The 23,545-nt window shown below is 47.1% G+C and overlaps 1 protein-coding gene across 1 annotated transcript in view; it reads left to right on the top strand.

The window, feature by feature from the left end:
* LOC140193014 (dynein axonemal heavy chain 6-like) overlaps window positions 1-17,287 on the top strand; it is a gene marked incomplete at its 3' end in the record, with an annotated part of 382,778 nt that extends 365,491 nt beyond the window's left edge. Inside the window, exons 58-60 of the mRNA XM_072250467.1 lie at window positions 332-463; window positions 12,921-13,016; window positions 17,147-17,287. Coding sequence (XP_072106568.1) covers window positions 332-463; window positions 12,921-13,016; window positions 17,147-17,287 — 369 coding nt within the window. The remainder of the gene's footprint in view (window positions 1-331; window positions 464-12,920; window positions 13,017-17,146) is intronic.
* Between the last annotated feature and the right edge of the window lie 6,258 nt (window positions 17,288-23,545).

Genomic DNA, 23,545 nt, shown 5'->3' with positions numbered 1-23,545 from the left:
CCCTCCCCCTCCCCTACTCCCACCTCTGCCTCCTCTCTCCCTTCCCCCCTCCCTCCTCTCTCCCTTCCCGCCTCTCCCCCTCTCCGCTTCTGCCTCCTCCCAGCTTCTCCCTCCCTCCTCTCCACCCTCTCCACCCTCCCCCTCTCCCCCTCCCCCTCCCCTTCTACCTCCCTACCCCCCTCCCCCCTTCCTACATATATACTCACTCCTAAGTTGAGTTCTCTCTCTCTTACACACACACACACACACACACACACACACACACACAAACACACACACTGTCCTGAACCACCATCATATTTAATGTGGAACTTCACTTTCCACTTTCCAGGTGTTCTTGAAATTAAAAACTTATTCGAAGCAGCCTGATTTCAGCCCTGAGCGAGTGGGTAAGGTTTCGACTGCCTGCCGCTCCCTCTGCCAGTGGGTGCTGGCGCTGGAACATTATCATGAAGTCCGCAAGGTAGGGGCAGCGAATGATCGCTCATACTTCCTGTTTCCTGTGGGATTGGGAACTCCTCTGTGACAATGTCACCTGGCCTTCAATACTTCAGACTGTACTGACAACTCGAGCAGGTGATGCTGGGGGCACGATGTGTTCATTCCAGGAGGGTCAGTGTGTAGAGTAGGAGAAGGTTTGATGGCTGGTACAGGGGATTGGAGGGGAGGGTACACTGTATCTCCAGATGTAAAAGGATGCTGCCAGGTCGATGAGTCTGTGTTATGGGAGAGGTCGGCCAAACTATGTCTCTATTCCTTGGAATGTAAGAGAATGAGGGGCAACTTTATAGAAGTATTTAAATTAAGATGGGTATAGGTACGGTGGATGGTAACAGTTTTTTCCCCAAGGCAAGGGAGTCCAAATCTAGGGCACATAGATTCACAGTGAGAGGGGAAAGATTTAAAAGGGACCTGAGGGGCAACTTCTTCGTGCAGAGGATTATTATATAGAACAAGCTGCCTGAGGAAGTGTTTGTACCTGTTAGCATTTAAAAAGCATATGGATGGGAAGGGCTTAGTGCAATGTGGGCCAAGAGCAGGAAATTGGAACTACCTGGATGGGTATCGTAGTTGGCATAGACTGGTAGGGCTGAAGGGCCTGTATCCATGCTGTGTTGCCCAATGATTCCATTATAGACAAGTATTTGGGCAATATCTCACAGGAAACAAAATAACATGGATAACACAATTGTACTAATGTTCCAAAAACAAAGCAGTAACCCCTATAATTTCTGTGCAGCTTTGGGGTGTTCCTCTTGTACTGAAGGCATGGTCTGTGCTTGATTCCAGCCCCACTTCCACTACGAGCCAATATTCGACCTCATGACAAACGGGGTTCACAAGCTATCAAAGGGAGAAGCCCTTGGAAGCAATTTGTAAAGTGCAGAGTGTATACATCCCAAAAGGAAGAGGTATTTTAAAGGCAAAATGACACAACTATGGCCAACAAGAGAAGTTAAAGCCAACAAAAGCCAAAGAGAGGGATGGGAACCAGAGTGCCAGACAGACAGTGGAGAGGTTGTGGAGACAGATGTTGTTAAGACGTCAGACAAAGTCAGGAATCAAAAGACTGAGTATAGTGGGATTAATGTTCTGCATTGTGCATATTTCTATTGCAGGAAAGGGAAATGAGCCCAGGGCATGGTTCAACACATGGAATTATGATATTGTCGCCGTTAGTGAGACTTGGTTGCAGGAGGGTAGGACTTGCAGCTCAATATTCCAGGGCTCCATTGCTTTAGACATGACAGAGTGGGAGGGATTAAAAGTTGATGGTTGGTCTTACTAGTCAGGGAAGATGTTATGGACTAGTCAGGACAGACTGGAGAACTCATCTTGTGAGGCTTTATGGGTAGAAATGAGAAATAAGAAAGTATGACCACATTGGCTATGTTATACACCACCCAACAATCCGCAAGATTTAGAGGAACAAATTTGTAGACAGATTGCAAACTATTGCGAGAAACATAAGGTTGTAATAGTAGGTGATTTTAACTTTCCCACACAGTGACGCGAAATTCCATACTGTAAAAGGATTGGATGGGATAGAGGTTGTCAGATGTGTTCAGGAAAGTTTCCTTAATCTGTACATATAAGTCCCAATGACAGTGTATAAGACTTGATCTCCTATTAGGAATGAGATTGGCCAGCTGACAAAAGTTTGTATAGGGGACACTTTGCATCTAGTTGTCATAATGCTATTAGTTTCAAGGTAGTTATGGAAAAAGTTAGGTCTGGTCCTCAACTGAGATTCTTATTGGAAGGCTGTTTCCTGGCGAAGGTGTACTTGATAAGTGTGAAGCCTTCAACAGTGACATTTTGAGAGTACAAAGCTTGTATGTGCCTGTTAGAATAAAAGTAAGGATAAAAGTTTAGGGAACATTGTTTTTCAAGGGATATTGAGGCCCTGGTTAAGGGAAAAAAAAGGTGTGGAGCAGGTATAGCTTGGTAGGCACAAATGAGGTACTTGAGGAGTATAAAAATGCAAGAGACCACTTAAGAAAGAAATCTAGAGGGCTAAAAGAAGGCATGAGGTTAATCTAGCAGACAAAGTGAAGGAGAATCCTAAGGGCTTCTGGAGATAGGTTAAGAGTAAAAGGATTGCAAGGGAAAAAATTGCTCCTTTGGAAGATTACAAGGGTAATCTATGTGTGGCGCCAAAAGAGTTGGGGAAAATGTTAAAAGGACTTTGCATCGGTATTTACTCAGCAGATGGATGCAGAGTCTATAGAAGTGAGGCTAAGCAGCAGCAAGTTCATGTACCCTATACAGATTACAGAGGAGGAGATGTTTGCTGTCTTTAGGCAAATTAAAGTCAACAAGTCCCCAGGGCCTGATAAGGTATTCCCCCAGATCTTGTGGAAGGCAAGTGCAGAAATTGCAGGAGCCCCTGCAGAGATATTTCAATCATTCTAAGCGACAAGTGAGGCACCAGGTGATTGGAGGATTGCTAATGTTGTTCTGCTGTTTAAGAAAGGCTCTAAGAATAAACCAGGAAATTATAGGCCGGTGAACCCGACATCAACGGTGGGAAAGTTATTGGAAGGTATTCTAAGGGACAGTATATATAAGTGTTTGGATAGACTGATTAGGAATAGTCAGCATGGCTTTGTGCACAAAAGGTCATGTCTAGTCAATCTTATAGTTTTTTGAGGAAGTTACCAGGAAAGTTAATGAAGGCAAGGCAGTGGATGTTGTCTACATAAACTTCAGTAAGGCGTTTGACAAGGACCTGCATGCGTGGTTGGTCAAGAAGGTTCAGTTGCTTGACATTCAAGGTGAGGTAGTAAATTGGATTAGACATTGGCTTTGCAGGAGAGGCCAGAGAGTGGAAGCAGATGACTGGAGGCCTGTGACTAGTGGACTGTTAAGGGATGGGTGCTGAGTCCACTGCTGTTTGTCATTTATATCAATGATCTGGATGATAATGTGGTTAACTGGATCATCAAATTTACAGATGACACCAAGAATGAGGGAGTAGTGGACAGTGAGGAAGACTATCAAATCTTGCAGCGAGATCTGGACCAGCTGGAAAAATGGCTGAAAAAATAGCAGATGGTAATTAATGTAGACAAATGTGAGGTGTTGTACTTTGGGTGGACCAACCACGGTATGTCTTTCACAGTGAGCAGTAGGGCACTGAGGAGGGAGGTAGAACAAAGGGATCTGGGAATTATGTCTACAGTTTACTTAAAGTGGCATCACAAACTCCCAGGAACTTGGTGCACTTAACACTCTCTAAGAAGGAGCCATATATTTACAGAGGGGGAAAGTTTGTCTGCGCCTTCCTGAAGTCCACAATGATTCCCCTTGTCTTCTCCATGTTCAGGCTCAGGTTGTTCTGACATCATTCCATCAGCTGCTCCACTTCCTCTCTATATTCCATCTCATCATCATTCTTGATGAGGCTAATCACTGTTGTGTCATCCACAAACTTGATGACATGTTTTGAGCTGAATCCTGCAACGCAGTCAGACATCAGCAGTGTGAACAGCCTTGGGGAAAACATAGAACATAGAGTAGTCCAGCACAGTACAGGCCCTTCGGCCCACATTGTTGTGCCGACCCTCAAACCCTGCCTCCCATATAACCCCCCACCTTAAATTCCTCCATATACGTGTCTAGTAGTCTCCTAAACTTCACTAGTGTATCTGCCTCCACCATTGACTCAGGCAGTGCGTTCCACACACCAACCACTCTCTGAGTAAAAAACCTTCCTCTAATATCCCCCTTGAACTTTCCACTCCTTACCTTAAAGCCATGTCCTCTTGTATTGAGCAGTGGTGCCCTGGGGAAGAGGCGCTGGCTATCCACTCTATCTATTCCTCTTATTATCTTGTACACCTCTATCTATCATGTCTCCTCTCATCCTCCTTCTCTCCAAAGAGTAAAGCCCTAGCTCCCTTAATCTCTGATCATAATGCATACTTTCTAAATCAGGCAGCATCCTGGTAAATCTCCTCTGTACCCTTTCCAATGCTTCACATCCTTCCTATAGTGAGGCGACCAGAACTGAACACAGTACTCCAAGTGTGGCCTAACCAGAGTTTTATAGAGCTGCATCATTACATCGCGACTCTTAAACTCTATCCCTCAACTTAAGAAAGCTAACACCCCATAAGCTTTCTTAACTACCCTATCTACCTGTGAGACAACTTTCAGGGATCTGTGAATATGTACCCCGAGATCCCTCTGCTCCTCCACAATACCAAGTATCCTGCCATTTACTTTGTACTCTGCTTGGAGTTTGTCCTTCCAAAGTGTACCACCTCACACTTCTCCGGGTTGAACTCCATCTGCCACTTCTCAGCCCGCTTCTGCAACTTATCAATGTCTCTTTGCATTCTTCGACAATCCTCTACACTATCTACAACACCACCAACCTTTGTGTTGGCTGCAAACTTGGCAACCCACCCTTCTACCCCCACATCCAGGTCGTTAATAAAAATCACAAAAAGTAGAGGTCCCAGAACCAATCCTTGTGGGACATCACTAGTCACAACCCTCCAACCCGAATGTACTCCCTCCTCCACAACCCTCTGCCTTCTGCAGGCAAGCCAATTCTGAATCCACCTGGCCAAACTTCCCTGGATCCCATGTCTTCTGACTTTCTGAATAAGCCTACCGTGTGGAACCTTGTCAAATGCCTTACTAAGATCCATATAGATCACATCCATTGCACTACCCTCATCCAAATGCCTGGTCACCTCCTCAAAGAACTCTATCAGGCTTCTTAGACATGATATGCCCTTCACAAAGCCATGCTGACTGTCCCTGATCAGACCATGGTTCTCTAAATGCCCATAGATCCTATCTCTAAGAATCTTCTCCGACAGCTTTTCCACCAGAGACGTAAAACTCACTGGTCTATAATTACCCGGACTATCCCTACTACCTTTTTTGAACAAGGGGACAACATTCGCCTTCCTCCAATCCTCCGGTACCATTCCCATCGACAATGAGGACATAAAGATCCTAGCCAGAGGCTCAGCAATCTCTTTCCTGGCCTCGTGCAGCAGCCTGGGGAATATTCCGTCAGGCCCCGGGGACTTATCCATCCTAATGTATTTTAATAACTCCAACACCTCCTCTCCCTTAATATCAACATGCTCCAGAACATCAACCTCACTCATATTGTCCTCATCGTCATCAAGTTCCCTCTCATTGGTGAATACCGAGAGAAGTATTCATTGAGGACCTCGCTCACTTCCACAGCCTCCAGGCACATCTTCCCACCTTTATCTCTAATGGTCCTACCTTCAGTCCTATCATCCTTTTGCTCTTCACATAACTGAAGAATGCCTTGGGGTTTTCCTTTACCCTACTCGCCAAGGCCTTCTCATGCCCCCTTCTTGCTCTTCTCAGCCCCTTAAGCTCCTTTCTTGCTTCCCTATATTCCTCAATAGACCAATCTGATCCTTGCTTCCCAAACCTCACGTATGCTGCCTTCTTCCACCTGACTAGATTTTCCACCTCACTTGTCACCCATGGTTCCTTCACCCTACCATTCTTTATCATCCTCCCCGGGACAAATTTATCCCCAACATCCCGCAAGAGATCTCTAAACATCGACCACATGTCCATAGTACATTTCCCTGCAAAAACATCCCAATTCACACCCGCAAGTTCTAGCCTTATAGCCTCATAATTTGCCCTTCCCCAATTAAAAATTTTCCTGTCCTCTCTGATTCTATCCTTTTCCATGATAATGCTGAAGACCAGGGAGTGGTGGTCAATGTCCCCCAGATGCTCACCCACTGAGAGATCTGTGACCTGACCTAGTTCGTTACCTAATACTAGATCTAGTATGGCATTCCCCCTGGTCAGCCTGTCAACATACTGTGACAGGAATCCGTCCTGGACACACTTAAGAAAATCTGCCCCATCCAAACCCTTGGAACTAATCAGGTGCCAGTCAATATTAGGGAAGTTAAAGTCCCCCATGATAACAACCCTGTTATTTTTGCACCTTTCCAAAATCTGCCTCCCAATCTGTTCCTTGGTATCTCTGCTGCTACCAGGGGGCCTATAGAATACACCCAATCGAGTAACTGCTCCCTTTCTGTTCCTGACTTCCACCCATACTGACTCAAAAGAGGATCCTGCTACACTACCCACCCTTTCTGTAGCTGTAATAGTATCCCTGACCAGTAATGCCACCTCTCCTCCACTCCCCCCCCATCCCCTTTAAAGCACTGAAATCCAGGAATATTGAGAATCCATTCCTGCCCTGGTGCCAGCCAAGTCTCTGTAATGGTCACTACTTCATAATTCCATGTATGTATCCAAGCTCTCAGTTCATCACTTTTGTTCCTGATGCTTCTTGCATTGAAGTACACACACTTTAGCCCTTCTACCTTACTACCTTTACACGCTTTATTCTGCTTCTCTTTCCTCAAAGACTCTTTATATGTTAGATCTGGCTTTACTCCACGCACTTCTTCCACTGCTCTATTGCTCCAGGTCCCATCCCCCTTGCAAATTAGTTTAAACCCTCCCGAACCATGCCAGCGAACCTACCTGCAAGGATATTGCTCCCCCTCGAGTTCAGGTGCAACCCATCCAATCTGTACAGGTCCCACCTTCCCCAGAAGAGATCCCAATGATCCAAAAATCTAAAACCCTGCTCCCTGCACCAACTTCTCAACCACGCATTCAACTGCCATCTCCTCCAATTCTTACCATCTCTGTCACGTAGCACTGGCAGCAATCCTGAGAACGCCACCCTTGAGGTCCTGCTCTTCAGCCTTCTGCCTAGTTCCTGAAACTCACACTTCAGGACCTCATCCCTCTTCCTGCCTATGTCGTTGGTCCCAACATGTATCACAACTTATGGTTGCTTTCCCTCTCGTACCAGGATGTCATGCACCCGGTCAGAGACATCCCGGACCCTGGCACCCGGGAGGCAACAAACCATGTGGGTGTCCTTCTCACGTCCACAAAATCTCCTGTCTGCTCCCCTGACTATAGAGTCTGCAATGACAACAGCACTCCTCCGTCCCACCCTTCTGCACCACGGGGTCAGACTCAATGCCAGAGGCCCTGTCACTGTGGCTCACACCTGGTCAGTCGTCCCCGCCAACAGTATCCAGGACGGTAAACTTATTATTCAGGGGAATGGCTACAGGGGTGCTCTGCACTACCTGTCTATTCACCTTCGCTTTCCCCCCTCTGACTGTCACCCAACGACCTGCTTCCGACAGCCTAGGTGTGACTACATCCCTGTAGCTCTCATCTATGACTGCCTCATTCTCCCTTACGAGTCGAAGGTCATCCAGCTGCTGCTCCAGATTCCTTACACGATCTTCCAGATCGCCCAGCCCTATGCGCTTCTGGCAGATGTAACTCTGCGGGAGAGGGGAGTTCCCCCACGACTGCCACATCTCACATGAGAGGCGCATCACCGTCTCAGGAGTCATTATAAAGACTAATTGGGAACAAGCTCGTCCTCCGCCTCTTCTCATCGAAGCCTCTCGAGTCAAAGCCACAAAGCTCCACTCCTTCATTGGCCCACTCACTGAGCACAAGTGCTCAGTGTAATGGGACTAGAGGCATTGCTGCCCACACAGACAGACTGTGGCCTTACTGTTAAGAAGTCCAATTGCAGAGCGAGATGTTGAGACCCGGCGAGGACAGTTGCCCCACTAGTTATGATGGTGTTGAACACTGAACTGAAGTCTATAAACAGCAGTCTGGCATATTGGACCCCATTTTTCAGGTGGGACAGGACAGAGTGGAGGGCAGAGACTATTGCATCGTCAGTGTACTCACTAGAATTCAGAAGAATGAGGGAGTGACCTCACTGAATATTGAAAGGCCTGAATAGAGTGGATGTGTAGAGAATGGTTCCTATGTTGGAGGAGTCTAGGACCAGAGGGCACAGCCTCAGACTAGAGGGGTGTCCTTTTAGAAAAGAGATGAGGAGGAATTTATTTAGCTAGAGAATAGTGAATCTGTGGAATTCTTTGCACAGGCAGCTGTGGAGGTCAAGTCACTGGGTGTATTGAAGGCAGAGGTTGACAGGTTCTTGATTGGTCAGGGCATGAAGGGATATGGGGAGAAGGCAGGAGACTGGGGCTGAGCAGGAAATGGATCAGCCATGATGAAATGGAGGAACAGACTCAATGGGCCAAATGGCCTAATTCTGCTCCTATATCTTGTGGTCTTATGATCACAGGTAGGTAGGGTCATTCAGAAAGCTTCCTAGGTCAAAGTACTGAATACAAGAGTTGGGATGTTATGTTGAAGTTGTATAAGACTTTGGTGAGGCACAAATAGGGGTATTGTGTTCAGATTTGGTCACCTACCTACAGGAAAGATATAAATAAGATTGAATGAGTACAGAGAAAATCTACAAGGATGTTGCTGGGACTGGATGACCTGATTATAAGGGAAGATTGAATAGGTTAGAGCTTTATTTCCTAGAACGTAGAAGATTAAGAGGAGGTTTGATGGAGGTATACAAAATATAAGGAGTATAGAGAGGGGAAATGCAAGCAGGCTTTTTCCACTGAGACTGGGTGAGACTACAACTAGAGGTCATGGGTTAAGGGTGAAAAGTAAAATGTTTAAGGGGAACCTGAGGGGGAACTTCTTCACTCACAGGATAGTGGGAGTGTGAAACAAGCTGCCAGTGCAAGTAGTGGATGTGATTTCAATTTTGACGTTTAAGAGAAGTTAGGATGGGCTATGGAGGGCTGTGGTCTAGGTGCAGGTTAATGGGAGTAGGCAGGTTAAATGGTTTGACATGGAATAGGTAGGCTGAAGGTCCTGTTTCTGTGTTGCAGTTTTATATGACTCTATAACCACGTGGGCTATCAGGGCATCCAAAAGTCTCCCTGATGACTACATCTGTGGTATGTGCACCCAACTTCGTTCCTTACTAACAATGTCAAGGAACTGGAGCTGGATGTACTTGGGACCATCTGGAAAGCAGAAAACGTCATAGATGAAACTTTTACTGAGGTGGTCACACTCAGCGTGCAGGCATCAGATAGTCGATGTGTGAACACCAGGAGATATGAGGGGAATAAGCAGTCAGTACAGGGTTCCCCTGTGGCCATTCCTTTCAGCAACAAGTGTATCCCTTTGGATACTGCTGGTGGGGGAATGACCTATTAGGCACAGTGGCAGCAGCCAGGCTTGTGGCACTGAGGCTGGATCTTGAGGCTTAGCAGGAAAAGGTAAAGCCAGGCAGAGCGATAGTGATAGGAGACGGACAGGAGGATCTCTGGTCTCGAAAGAGACACTAGGATGGCGTGTTGCCTTAGTAGTCTTTTAATTACTTGCTTAATTAGTTTAATGCAACATCAAAGGCCAAAGGCCCTATTCCTGTGCTGTGCTGTGCTGTACATGGGTGTAAGGATTGTTGATGGGTTGAAGCGTCAGGAGTGGGAGGAGATGAATCCTGCATAATTTCGTAGAGCTGCTAGTTCATGTCTTGAGTCACCTAAATTCAATATTGACATCCACTGTTGTCTTTTTGTATGTCTGCAGTTTGAATATTCTGTTTTTGGGTTAACAGGCTAATGTAACTTTCCACCAATGTCTACGTGAATAGTAGAGTTTAGGGGGAGTTAATAAGAATGGGGGAGAATAAAATGAGATTAGTGTAAATGGCTGATGAGCTCAGTGGGCCAAAAGGCCAGATTTCATGCCTAATGACACTGCAATTCTATGATTTTGAATGTGACTATTTATAGGTTTAAATTTTTAAAATTGTCATAAGTCAAACTAACTTGGCTGATAGATCCACAAAGAGCACAACAGTGCTGACATGAAACTGAGAGATCAAAGAGGACTCTGCAGAGGATTACGGTACAGGAACAGGCCCCTTGGCCCTTGCTGTTATGCCAAACTAATTCAATAAGTAATTTAAATGCCTAACTGAACAATCCCCTTCTGCCTACACAATGTCCCTAGCCCCCCATTCTGTGCACATTCATATCCCTCTTAAATACTTCTGTTGAATTTGCCTCTACAACCAACCCTGGCAGCACTTTTCAGGTACCCCATCTTACTTTAAATGCACACCCTTTGCTATGAGACAGAAGACCATAAGGCATAGGAGCAGAATTTGATCATTTGGCCCATTGAGGCTGTTCCACCATTCCATCATGGCTGATTTATTATCTCTCTCAATCCCAAACTGCTGTCTTCTTCCCATAACCCTTCCTAATCAAGAACCTATAAACCTCCACTTTAAATATACCTAATGACCCCAGAGCAATCTGTGGCAATTAATTCTACAGATTCACCACAATCCAGCTAAAAAAAATTTCCTCATCTCTGTTCTAAAGGAATGCCACTCTATTCTGAGGCTGTGCCCTCTGGTCCCAGATGCCACAATATAGAAACATAGAAAACATAGAAAATAGGTGCAGGAGTAGGCCATTCGGCCCTTCGAGCCTGCACCACCATTTATTATGATCATGGCTGATCATCCAACTCAGAACACCGCCCCAGCCTTCCCTCCATACCCCCTGACCCCCGTAGCCACAAGGGCCATATCTAACTCCCTCTTAAATATAGCCAATGAACTGGCCTCAACTGTTTCCTGTGGCAGAGAATTCCACAGATTCACCACTCTCTGTGTGAAGAAGTTTTTCCTAATCTCAGTCCTAAAAGGCTTCCCCTCTATCCTCAAACTGTGGCCCCTCGTTCTGGACTTCCCCAACATCGGGAACAATCTTCCTGCATCTAGCCTGTCCAATCCCTTTAGGATCTTATACATTTCAATCAGATCCCCCCTCAATCTTCTAAATAGACCCGAAAAAGTTATTACAAAAATCAGTGGCAGAATAAAAATCCTAGATTGAGTAAATATAGGAAGCATCCTCCTCACATCCGCTTTATCTAGGCCTTTCAATATTTGATAGGTTTCAATGAGCTCCCCACTCATTTTTCTGAACTTCAGTGAGTACAGGCCCAGTGCCATTAAAAGCTCCTCGTACATTAACCCTTTCATTCCTGTGAACTTCCTCTAGACTCCCTCCAATGTATGCACATCTTTCCTCAAACTGCTCACAATGCACCAAGTACGGTCTGACCAATGCTTTTTGACTCTGGGAAAAAGATAACAGCTGCCTACCTTGTAGATGCCTCATAATCACATAAACCTCTATCAGGTCATCCCTCAGCCTCTACTACTCCAGAGGAGACAACTTAACTTTGTCCAACGTCTCCTTACAACACATGCCCTCTAATCTAGGCACCATCATGGCAAACCTCTTCTGCACCCCTCCAAAGCTTCCACTTCCTTCCTACAAAGGGGCAACCAGGACTAATGCCTTCAGCAACTCACCCTTCAATAGCCGTCTTACTTCAGGAATATCAGCGTTAATGCTTGTTGCTTGCAGGAATGTTTTTCTCATTATAATTCTGAATTAATGACCCATTATGTTGAGACCTTAAACACTAGCTTTAGACATCCTAGTCAGGTAGATCAACTCCACAGTTACTCCATTGCCCTATGAAAAGAGTGGTGTGTTCACATTTTCTAGTCTCCACACATTCCTGTTTATGATCTCTCAGAGTTGGACCATTGGGTCCTTGTTGTTTATCAATTTTGAGGCTTAATAACTTCATATTTTTTGATAAAATGATTGATTTATTCCTTATTTGCATTGGACTTTTGTTCTCCATTATGGGCACAATTTATTCTTCAGCTGTTTCTTCCTGCCCCATCATCAATTCTCTGGTCTCTGACTATAGAGTTCCACATTTTTCCAGTGAGATTGCAGAATTGGTTTATTTTTGTCATGTACTGAGACACAGTGGAAAAACTTCTGTTGTATGTCATGCCATCCAGACATAAGTACATGGTGGTAAAAAGGAAACAGGATGTAAACAGTAGTGTTGCCATTACAGAGAATTCAAAACAAGACACAAGATGAGGTAGAATGGGAGATCAAGAATTCATTATCAACTGCGAGGTCCATTTAAAATTCTGATAACAGCAAGATAGAAGTTGTCCTCAAGTCTGGTGGTACATGCTTTCAATGGGAGGGGTGGGAGAAGAGAGAGCATCCAGGGTGGGGGGGGGGGGTGGGTCTTTGATTATGTTGGCTGCTTTCCTGAGGCAGTGGGGATTGTAAACAGAGTCACGAAGGGGAAGGCTGGTATGCATGACAGACGGGACGGGAAAATGGCCACAACTTTGCAATTTCTTGTGGTCTTGGATAGAGCAGTTGCCATACCAAGCCATGATACACAGAATGTGTGGACCATGTCACAGGAGGTTAGAGGTGAAGGTGGTGAAATAGCCAGCCATATACAAGAGTCTGACTCCACGTGAGCCCATTGGAAAGCTGAAGATAGGAGCTCTTTGTGCCTGCAGTGCTTGGTATGTGACCTGCAGGCTGAAGTGGTGTCACCCAGTTCAAAACCGCCACAGTAACCCGTCCAACTCTGTGTGACAGGCAATGGAGCCGAAGCAGCAGAAAGTGGTGGACGCCCAGGAAGTTCTTGTAATCGCCAGGAATAACCTTCGAGAAAAGAATACAGCCCTGAAGCTGGTAAGAAGCTGTCACCATTTTCCATTCACACCCCTTTACCTTCCTCCTTCTCTCATGGAGGGATAAGCTGCCTACTGATTCTCTGCAGCTCTACTCGTCTTTGCAAACAGCCCCTTGTTCGCATGCACAGGCATGCGCGCATATACACACACACACACACACACACACACACACACACACTGACACACACACACACACACACACTGACACACACACACACACACACACTGACACACACACACACACACACATACAAAAAACATGCACGTACATGCTTGGATATATCAATACACACACATAGAAATACAAACGGACATGTACACGCTCACACTCACACTCACACACAATAGACAATAGGTGCAGGAATAGGCCATTCAGCCCTTCGAGCCAGCACTGCCATTCACTGTGATCATGGCTGATCATCGACAGTCAGTGCCCTGTTCCTGCCTTCTCCCCATCTCCCTTGACTCCGCTATCTTTAAGAGCTCCATCTAACTCTCTCTCGAAAGCATCCAGAGAACTGGCCTCCATTGCCTTCTGAGGCAGAGTATTCCACAGATCCACAACTCTCTGGGTGAAAAAGTTTTTCCTCAACTCTGTTCTAAATGGCCTACCCCTTATTCTTAAACTGTGGCCTTTGGTTCTGGACTCACCCAACATCGGGAACAAGAACTGTCCTTTATTATTCAAATAACAAGCCATGGGTGACAAAGGACATTAAGGACATCCTGAATGCTAAAAAGATGGCGTTTAGAGATGGAAATAGAGAGGAGCTGAGGGCGATACAGAGGAACCTGAAAGCCAGGATCAGGGAGGCTAAAGACAGGTACAGAAGGAAGCTTGAGTGGAAACTCCAGCAGAACAACATGAGAGAGGTCTGGAGTGGGATGAGGACCATCACTGGGTTTCGGCAAACTAGCAACAGAGGAGCTGAAGGCAGTGTGGACAGAGCCAACGAACTTAACCTGTTCTTTAACAGATTTGACATTGTGGCCCCTGCCCATCCCCCACGTGAGCCATCTGTTGTCGGCCCCCAACCAACACATATTCCACTCTCCCCTCCTACCCCTCCTCACAGTCCCCCACCCTGCTCTCATGACTATACCCCTCCCCCACACGAAACCACCACGATGGGCTTCACGGCTGAACAGGTGAGAAGACAGCTGAAACGTCTCAACCCAAGCAGGGCTGCAGGACCGGATGGTGTCTGTACCAGGGTGCTCAAAGCCTGTGCCCCTCAGCTATGTGGAGTACTTCGCCATGTATTCAACATGAGCCTGAGGCTCCGGAGGGTTCCTGTACTGTGGAAGACGTCCTTCCTCGTCCCTGTGCCGAAGACGCCGTGCCCCAGCAGCCTTAATGACTACAGACCGGTGGCATTGAGCTTCCACATCATGAAGACCCTGGAGAGACTTGTTCTGGAGCTGCTCCGGCCTATGGTCAGGCCACACTTAGATCCCCTCCAGTTCGCCTACCAGCCCCGACTAGGAGTTGAGGATGCCATTGTCTACCTGCTGAACCGTGTCTACGCCCACCTGGACAAGCCAGTGAGCACTGTGAGGGTCATGTTTTTTGACTTCTCCAGTGCGTTCAACACCATCTGCCCTGCTCTGCTGGGGGAGAAGCTGACAGCGATGCAGGTGGATGCTTTCCTGCTGTCATGGATTCTTGATTACCTGACTAGCAGACCACAGTACGTGTGCTTGCAATACTGTGTCCGACAGAGTGATCAGCAGCACTGGGGCTCCACAGGGGACTGTCTGTCTCCCTTTCTCTTCACCATTTACACCTCGGACTTCAACTACTGCACAGAGTCTTGTCATCTTCAGAAGTTTTCGCTTGACTCTGCCATAGTTGGATGCATCAGCAAGGGAGATGAGATTGAGTACAGGGCTACAGTAGGAAACTTTGTCACATGGTGTGAGCAGAATTATCTGCAGCTTAATGTGAAAAAGACTAAGGAGCTGGTGGTAGACCTGAGGAGAGCTAAGGTACCGGTGACCCCTGTTTCCATCCAGGGGTCAGTGTGGACATGGTGGAGGATTACAAATACCTGGGGATACGAATTGACAATAAACTGGACTGGTCTAAGAACACTGAGGCTTTCTACAAGAAGGGTCACAGTCGTCTCTATTTCCTGAGGAGACTGAGGTCCTTTAACATCTGCTGGACGATGTTGAGGATGTTCTATGAGTCTGTGGTGGCCAGTGCTATCATGTTTGCTGTTGTGTGCTGGGGCAGCAGGCTGAGGGTAGCAGACATCAACAGAATCAACAAACTCATTCGTAAGGCCAGTGATGTTGTAGGGATGGATCTGGACTCTCTCACGATGGTGTCTGAAAATAGGATGCTGTCTAAGTTGCATGCCATCTTGGTCAATGTCTCCCATCCACTACATAATGTATTGGGTGGGCACAGGAGTACATTCAGCCAGAGACTCATTCCACTGAGATGCAACACAGAGCGTCATAGGAAGTCATTCCTGCCTGTGGCCATCAAACTTTACAACTCCTCCCTTGGAGGGTCAGACACCCTGAGCCGATAGGCTGGTCCTGGACTTATTTCATAATTTACTGGCATAATTTACATATTACTATTTAACTATTTATGGTTCTATTACTATTTATTATTTATGGTGCAACTGTAATGAAAACCAATTTCCCCCGGGATCAATGACTATGACTAACATGTTTCCTGCCTCTAGCATGTCCAATCCCTTAATAATCTTATATGTTTCAATCAGATCCTCTCTCATCCTTCTAAATTCCAGAGTATACAAGCCCAGTCGCTCCAATCTTTCAACATATGACAGACCCGCCATCCCGGGAATTAACCATGTGAACCTACGTTGCACTCCCTCAATAGCAAGAATGTCCTTCCTCAAATTTGGAGACCAGAACTGTACACAGTACTCCAGGTGGGGTCTCACCAGGGCCCTGTACAGCTGCAGAAGGACCTCTTTGCTCCTATACGCAACTCCCCTTGTTATGAAGGCCAGCATGCCATTAGCTTTCTTCACTGCCTGCTGTACCTGCATGCTTGCTTTCAGTGACTGATGAACAAGAACACCTAGATCTCTTTGTACTTCCCCTTTTCCTAACTTGATATCATTCAGATAGTAATCACATGCACATATACACACACACTCACACACACACACACTCACACACACTCACACTCACAAATACATACATACACACACAAATATACACACATACATGCACACTCACACTTTCAAGTTAATAACTTCAAACTGCACGAGAGCTGTATAACTCATCTCCTTCTACCTTAGGCCATGAACTTATCAGTCACCCCTGCTGTGGACCACTTTCTGGAGGTCCAAGACGCTGACTTCTACAAAGAAGGGATCAGTATGCTCCACGAACGCTGGACTAAGTGTGTAAATGTAGGAAAAATAAATGTGCTAGGTTTTCTAAAATGGACTCCTTCTACCTTAGGCCATGAACTTATCAATCACCCCTCGTACATGCACACATATACACACGGATATACGTGCACACACATACAGATGTACGCATACACAGGTGTTCAGACACATATATACACATGCACACGTACACATATACACAATAAATGCACTTATGCATGAACACACAAACACACAGGTGTACGCACACCTCAAACAAGTAGGCATAGGCACAGTCACTCTCTCACTCAAGCACACACAGATTTACACATGCAACCTGCAGATTCATGCATGGGCCTACACATAAAATGAGTATGCCCATGCACTTAAGGACACATGTGCACACCTCTGTGAATGGGAACTCCAGTTGAATCAATCACCAACATGGAAAACATCAGTTTTACAGAAGGGAATTTCCAGAAAAGATTCAAGGGAAAGTTCTTGCCACATTTCATGGTGTGGTGATCCATATCTCAATCCTTCTCAGTGGGATCAAGCTATCAAGGGAGGAGGACAAACCAGTCCAACCAATGAAAGAAGCTGAGCCAACTAAGTCGAAGCTGTTAGAAGTGCCTTGAAATCATGAGCATTACCCAGACCACTTTTATGAGCCCATTCACAGCAACCCTAGACATCCTTCCTATTCACCTCTGCCTGGTCAGCATTACGAAAGTCAATACATGGTTTCCATTCTACCCTGTAGGTTGAGGACCATCAGCTGTCACTACAACAGGCCTTCAACAAAGCCTTGGAACAGAAGGAGGCTCTGGCTGCCCGCAAGCTGCAGACCACCCACAGGCTGTCACGGGCTTCACTCCTCATCACAGCCCTCGCCAATGAAGAGGTGGGAAACAGCCAACTCAACAGGGTTTAGAAGAGTAGAGAGTGACAGAATAAAGTGAGACTGATGAGCACAGAGCAACGAGACAGTGGGAGACCGATGAGCAGAGTGACGGTACAGAGGGACACCAATGAGCAGAGTGACGGGATAGAGTGAGACTGATGAACAGAGAGTAACGGGACAGAGTGAGACTGATGAACAGAGAGGGACGGGATAGAGTGAGACTGATGAACAGAGAGTGACGGGATAGTGTGAGACTGATGAACAGAGAGTAACGGGACAGAGTGAGACCGATGAGCAGAGTGACGGGACAGAGTGAGACTAATGAACAGTGAGTGACGGGACAGAGTGAGACTGATGATAGAGAGTGATGGGACAGAGTGAGACTGATGATAGAGAGTGATGGGACAGAGGGACACCGATGAACAGAGAGTGATGGGACAGAGACAGACTGATGAACAGTGAGTGACGGGACAGAGGGACACCGATGAACAGAGAGTGATGCGACAGAGTGAGACTGATGATAGAGAGTGATGGGACAGAGTGAGACTGATGAACAGAGAGTGACGGGACAGAGGGAGACCAATGATAGAGAGTAATGGGACAGAGGGAGACTGATGATAGAGAGTAACGGGACAGAGTGAGACTGATGATAGAGAGTGACGAGACAGAGTGAGACTGATGAACAGAGAGTAGTGGGACTGAGGGAGACTGATGAATAGAGAGTGATGGGACAAAGTAAGTGATGAACAGAGAGTGATGGCACAGAGTGAGACTGATGAACAGAGAGTAACGGGACAGAGTGAGACTGATGAACTAGAGTGATGGGACAGAGTGAGACTGCTGATAGAGAGTGACAGGACAGAGTGAGACTGCTGATAGAGAGTGACGGGACAGAGTGAGACTGAGGAACAAAGTGTGACGGGACAGAGTGAGACTGATGATAGAGAGTGATGTGATAGAGGCAGACTGATGATAGAGAGTGATGGGACAGAGTGAGACTGATGAACAGAGTGACGGGAAAGAGAAGGATGATAGACAGTGACGGGACAGAGTGAGACTGATGAACACAGAGTGATGGGACAGAGGGAGACAGATGAACAAAGAGTGATGGGACAGAGTGAGACTGATGATAGAGAGTGACAGGACAGGGTGAGACTGATGAACAGTGAGTGACGGGACAGAGGGAGACTGATGATAGAGAGTGACGGGACAGAGGGAGACTGATGATAGAGAGTGATGGGACAGAGTGAGACTGATGAACAAAGAGTGATGGGACAGAGTGAGACTGATGAGCAGTGAGTGACTGGACAGAGTGAGACTGCTGAGTAGAGAGTGATGGGACAGAGGCAGACTGATGAACAGAGAGCGATAGGACAGAGTGAGACTGATGATAGAGAGTGATGGGACAGAGGGAGTCTGATGATGGAGAGTGACGAGACAGAGAATGATGGGACAGAGTGAGACTGATGAACAGAGAGTGACGGGACAGAGGCAGACTGATGAACAGAGAGTGACGGGACAGAGTGAGACTGATGAGCAGTGAGTGAAGGGACAGAGTGAGTCTGGTGATAGATAGTGACGTGACAGAGTGAGACTGATGGAAGAGATTGACAGGACAGAGTGAGACTGATGAACACAGGGAGATGGGACAGAGTGAGACTGATGAACAGAGAGTAACGGGACAGAGTGAGACTGATGAACAGAGTGACGGGACAGAGGGAGAAGGATGATAGACAGCGTCGGGACAGAGTGAGACTGATGAACAGAGAGTAACGGGACAGAGTGAGACTGATGAACAGAGAGGGACGGGATAGAGTGAGACTGATGAACAGAGAGTGATGGGATAGTGTGAGACTGATGAACAGAGAGTAACGGGACAGAGTGAGACTGATGAACAGAGTGACGGGACAGAGGCACACCGATGAGCAGAGTGACGGGACAGAGTGAGACTAATGAACAGTGAGTGACGGGACAGAGTGAGACTGATGATAGAGAGTGATGGGACAGAGTGAGACTGATGATAGAGAGTGATGGGACAGAGGGACACCAATGAACAGAGAGTGATGGGACAGAGACAGACTGATGAACAGTGAGTGACGGGACAGAGGGACACCGATGAACAGAGAGTGATGCGACAGAGTGAGACTGATGATAGAGAGTGATGGGACAGAGTGAGACTGATGAACAGAGAGTGACGGGGCAGAGTGAGACTGATGAACAGAGAGTGACGGGACAGAGTGAGACTGATGATAGAGAGTGATGGGACAGAGTGAGACTGATGATAGAGAGATACGGGACAGAGGGACACTGATTAACAGAGTGTGATGGGACAGAGTGAGGCATGATAGAGAGTGATGGGACAGAGACAGACTGATCAACAGAGAGTGACGGGACAGAGGGACACAGATGAACAGAGAGTGATGGGACAGAGTGAGACTGATGAACAGAGTGTGACGGGACAGAGGGAGACCAATGATAGAGAGTAATGGGACAGAGGAAGACTGATGATAGAGAGTAACGGGACAGAGTGAGACTGCTGATAGAGAGTGACGAGACAGAGTGAGACTGATGAACAGAGAGTGGTGGGACTGAGGGAGACTGATGAATAGAGAGTGATAGGACAAAGTGAGACTGATGAACAGAGAGCAACGGGACAGAGTGAGACTCATGAACTAGAGTGATGGGACAGAGTGAGACTGCTGATAGAGAGTGAAAGGACAGAGTGAGACTGCTGATAGAGAGTGACGGGACAGAGTGAGACTGAGGAACAAAGAGTGACGGGACAGAGTGAGACTGATGATAGAGAGTGATGTGATAGAGGCAGACTGATGATAGAGAGTGATGGGACAGAGTGAGACTGATGAACAGAGTGACGGGAAAGAGGGAGAAGGATGATAGACAGTGACGGGACAGAGTGAGACTGATGAACACAGAGTGATGGGACAGAGGGAGACAGATGAACAAAGAGTGATGGGACAGAGTGAGACTGATGATAGAGAGTGACAGGACAGGGTGAGACTGATGAACAAAGAGTGATGGGACAGAGTGAGACTGATGAGCAGTGAGTGACTGGACAGAGTGAGACTGCTGAGTAGAGAGTGATGGGACAGAGGCAGACTGATGAACAGAGAGCGATAGGACAGAGTGAGACTGATGATTGAGAGTGATGGGACAGAGGGAGTCTGATGATGGAGAGTGACGAGACAGAGAATGATGGGACAGAGTGAGACTGATGAACAGAGAGTGACGGGACAGAGGCAGACTGATGAACAGAGAGCGATGGGACAGAGTGAGACTGATGAGCAGTGAGTGAAGGGACAGAGTGAGTCTGGTGATAGATAATGACGGGACAGAGTGAGACTGATGATAGAGAGTGACGGGACAGAGTGAGACTGAGAAGAGAGTGACGTGACAGAGTGAGACTGATGGAAGAGATTGACAGGACAGAGTGAGACTGATGAACACAGAGTGATGGGACAGAGTGAGACTGATGAACAAAGAGTGATGGGACAGAGTGAGACTGATGAACAAAGAGTGACGGGACAGAGTGAGACTCATGAGCAGTGAGTGACCGGACAGAGTGAGACTGCTGAGTAGACAGTGATGGGACAGAGTGAGACTGATGACCAGAGAGTGATGGGACAGACGGAGTCTGATGATGGAGAGTGACAGGACAGAGAATGATGGGACAGAGGCAGACTGATGAACAGAGAGTGACGGGACAGAGGCAGACTGATAAACAGAGCGATAGGACAGAGTGAGACTGATGAACAGAGAGTGATGGGACTGAGGGAGACTGATGAATAGAGAGTGATAGGACAAAGTGAGACTGATGAACAGAGAGTGATGGCACAGAGTGAGACTGATGAACAGAGAGTAACGGGACAGAGTGAGACTGATGATAGAGAGAGACAGGACAGAGTGAGACTGCTGATAGAGAGTGACAGGACAGAGTGAGACTGATGAACAAAGAGTGACGGGACAGAGTGAGACTGATGAGCAGTGAGTGAAGGGACAGAGTGAGTCTGGTGATAGATAGTGACGGGACAGAGTGAGACTGATGATAGAGAGTGATGGGACAGAGTGAGACTGAGTAGAGAGTGATGTGACAGAGTGAGACTGATGGAAGAGATTGACAGGACAGAGTGAGACTGCTGAGTAGAGAGTGATGGGACAGAGTGAGACTGCTGAGTAGAGAGTGATGGGACAGAGTGAGACTGATGAACAAAGAGTGACGGGACAGAGTGAGACTCATGAGCAGTGAGTGACCGGACAGAGTGAGACTGCTGAGTAGAGAGTGATGGGACAGAGTGAGACTGATGATAGAGAGTGATGGGACAGACGGAGTCTGATGATGGAGAGTGACGGGACAGAGAATGATGGGACAGAGGAACACTGATGAACAGAGAGTGACAGGACAGAGGCAGACTGATGAATAGAGAGTGATAGGACAAAGTGAGACTGATGAACAGAGAGTGATGGCACAGAGTGAGACTGATGAACAGAGAGTAATGGGACAGAGTGAGACTGATGATAGAGAGTGACAGGACAAAGTGAGACTGATGAACAGAGAGTGATGGCACAGAGTGAGACTGATGAACAGAGAGTAACGGGACAGAGTGAGACTGATGATAGAGAGTGACAGGACAGAGTGAGACTGCTGATAGAGAGTGACAGGACAGAGTGAGACTGCTGATAGAGAGTGACGGGACAGAGTGAGACTGATGAACAAAGAGTGACGGGACAGAGTGAGACTGATGATAGAGAGTGATGCGATAGCGGCAGACTGATGATGGAAAGTGATGGGACAGAGTGAGACTGATGAACAGAGTGACGGGAAAGAGGGAGAAGGATGATAGACAGTGTCGGGACAGAGTGAGACTGATGAACACAGAGTGATGGGACAGAGGGAAACTGATGAACAAAGAGTGATGGGACAGAGTGAGACTGATGATAGAGAGTGACAGGACAAAGTGAGACTAATGAACAGAGAGTGATGGCACAGAGTGAGACTGATGAACAGAGAGTAACGGGACAGAGTGAGACTGATGATAGAGAGTGACAGGACAGAGTGAGACTGCTGATAGAGAGTGACAGGACAGAGTGAGACTGCTGATAGAGAGTGACGGGACAGAGTGAGACTGAGGAACAAAGAGTGACGGGACAGAGTGAGACTGATGATAGAGAGTGATGTGATAGAGGCAGACTGATGATAGAGAGTGATGGGACAGAGTGAGACTGATGATAGAGAGTGATGGGACAGAGTGAGACTGATGAACAGAGTGACGGGAAAGAGGGAGAAGGATGATACACAGTGACGGGACAGAGTGAGACTGATGAACACAGAGTGATGGGACAGAGGGAGACAGATGAACAAAGAGTGATGGGACAGAGTGAGACTGATGATAGAGAGTGACAGGACAGGGTGAGACTTATGAACAGTGAGTGACGGGACAGAGGGAGACTGATGATAGAGAGTGACGGGACAGAGGGAGACTGATGATAGAGAGTGATGGGACAGAGTGAGACTGATGAACAGAGAGTGATGGGACAGAGTGAGACTGATGATAGGGAGTGATGGGACAGAGGGAGTCTGATGATGGAGAGTGACGGGACAGAGTGAGACTGATGAACAGAGTGACGGGAAAGAGGGAGAAGGATGATAGACAGTGACGGGACAGAGTGAGACTGATGAACACAGAGTGATGGGACAGAGGGAGACAGATGAACAAAGAGTGATGGGACAGAGTGAGACTGATGATAGAGAGTGACGGGACAGAGGGAGACTGATGATAGAAAGTGATGGGACAGAGTGAGACTGATGAACAGAGAGTGATGGGACAGAGTGAGACTGATGATAGGGAGTGATGGGACAGAGGGAGTCTGATGATGGAGAGTGACGGGACAGAGGGAGACTGATGAACAGAGTGATGGGACAGAGGGAGACTGATGAACAGAGAGTGATGGGACAGAGTTAGACTGATAAACAGAGAGTGACGGGACAGAGGGACTGATGAACAGAGAGTGACGGGACAGAGTGAGACTGATGAGCAGTGAGTGAAGGGACAGAGTGAGACTGAGTAGAGAGTGACGTGACAGAGTGAGACTGATGGAAGAGATTGACAGGACAGAGTGAGACTGGTGAACAGAGAGTGACGGGACAGAGTGAGACTGATGAGCAGTGAGTGACGGGACAAAGTGAGACTGCTGATATAGAGAGTTATGGGGCAGAGTGAGACTAATGAACAAAGAGTGACG

The sequence above is a fragment of the Mobula birostris genome, unplaced genomic scaffold (assembly GCF_030028105.1).
Source record: "Mobula birostris isolate sMobBir1 unplaced genomic scaffold, sMobBir1.hap1 scaffold_348, whole genome shotgun sequence".
Classification (NCBI taxonomy): domain Eukaryota; kingdom Metazoa; phylum Chordata; class Chondrichthyes; order Myliobatiformes; family Myliobatidae; genus Mobula; species Mobula birostris.
This window is presented reverse-complemented; position numbering and strand designations above follow the sequence as displayed.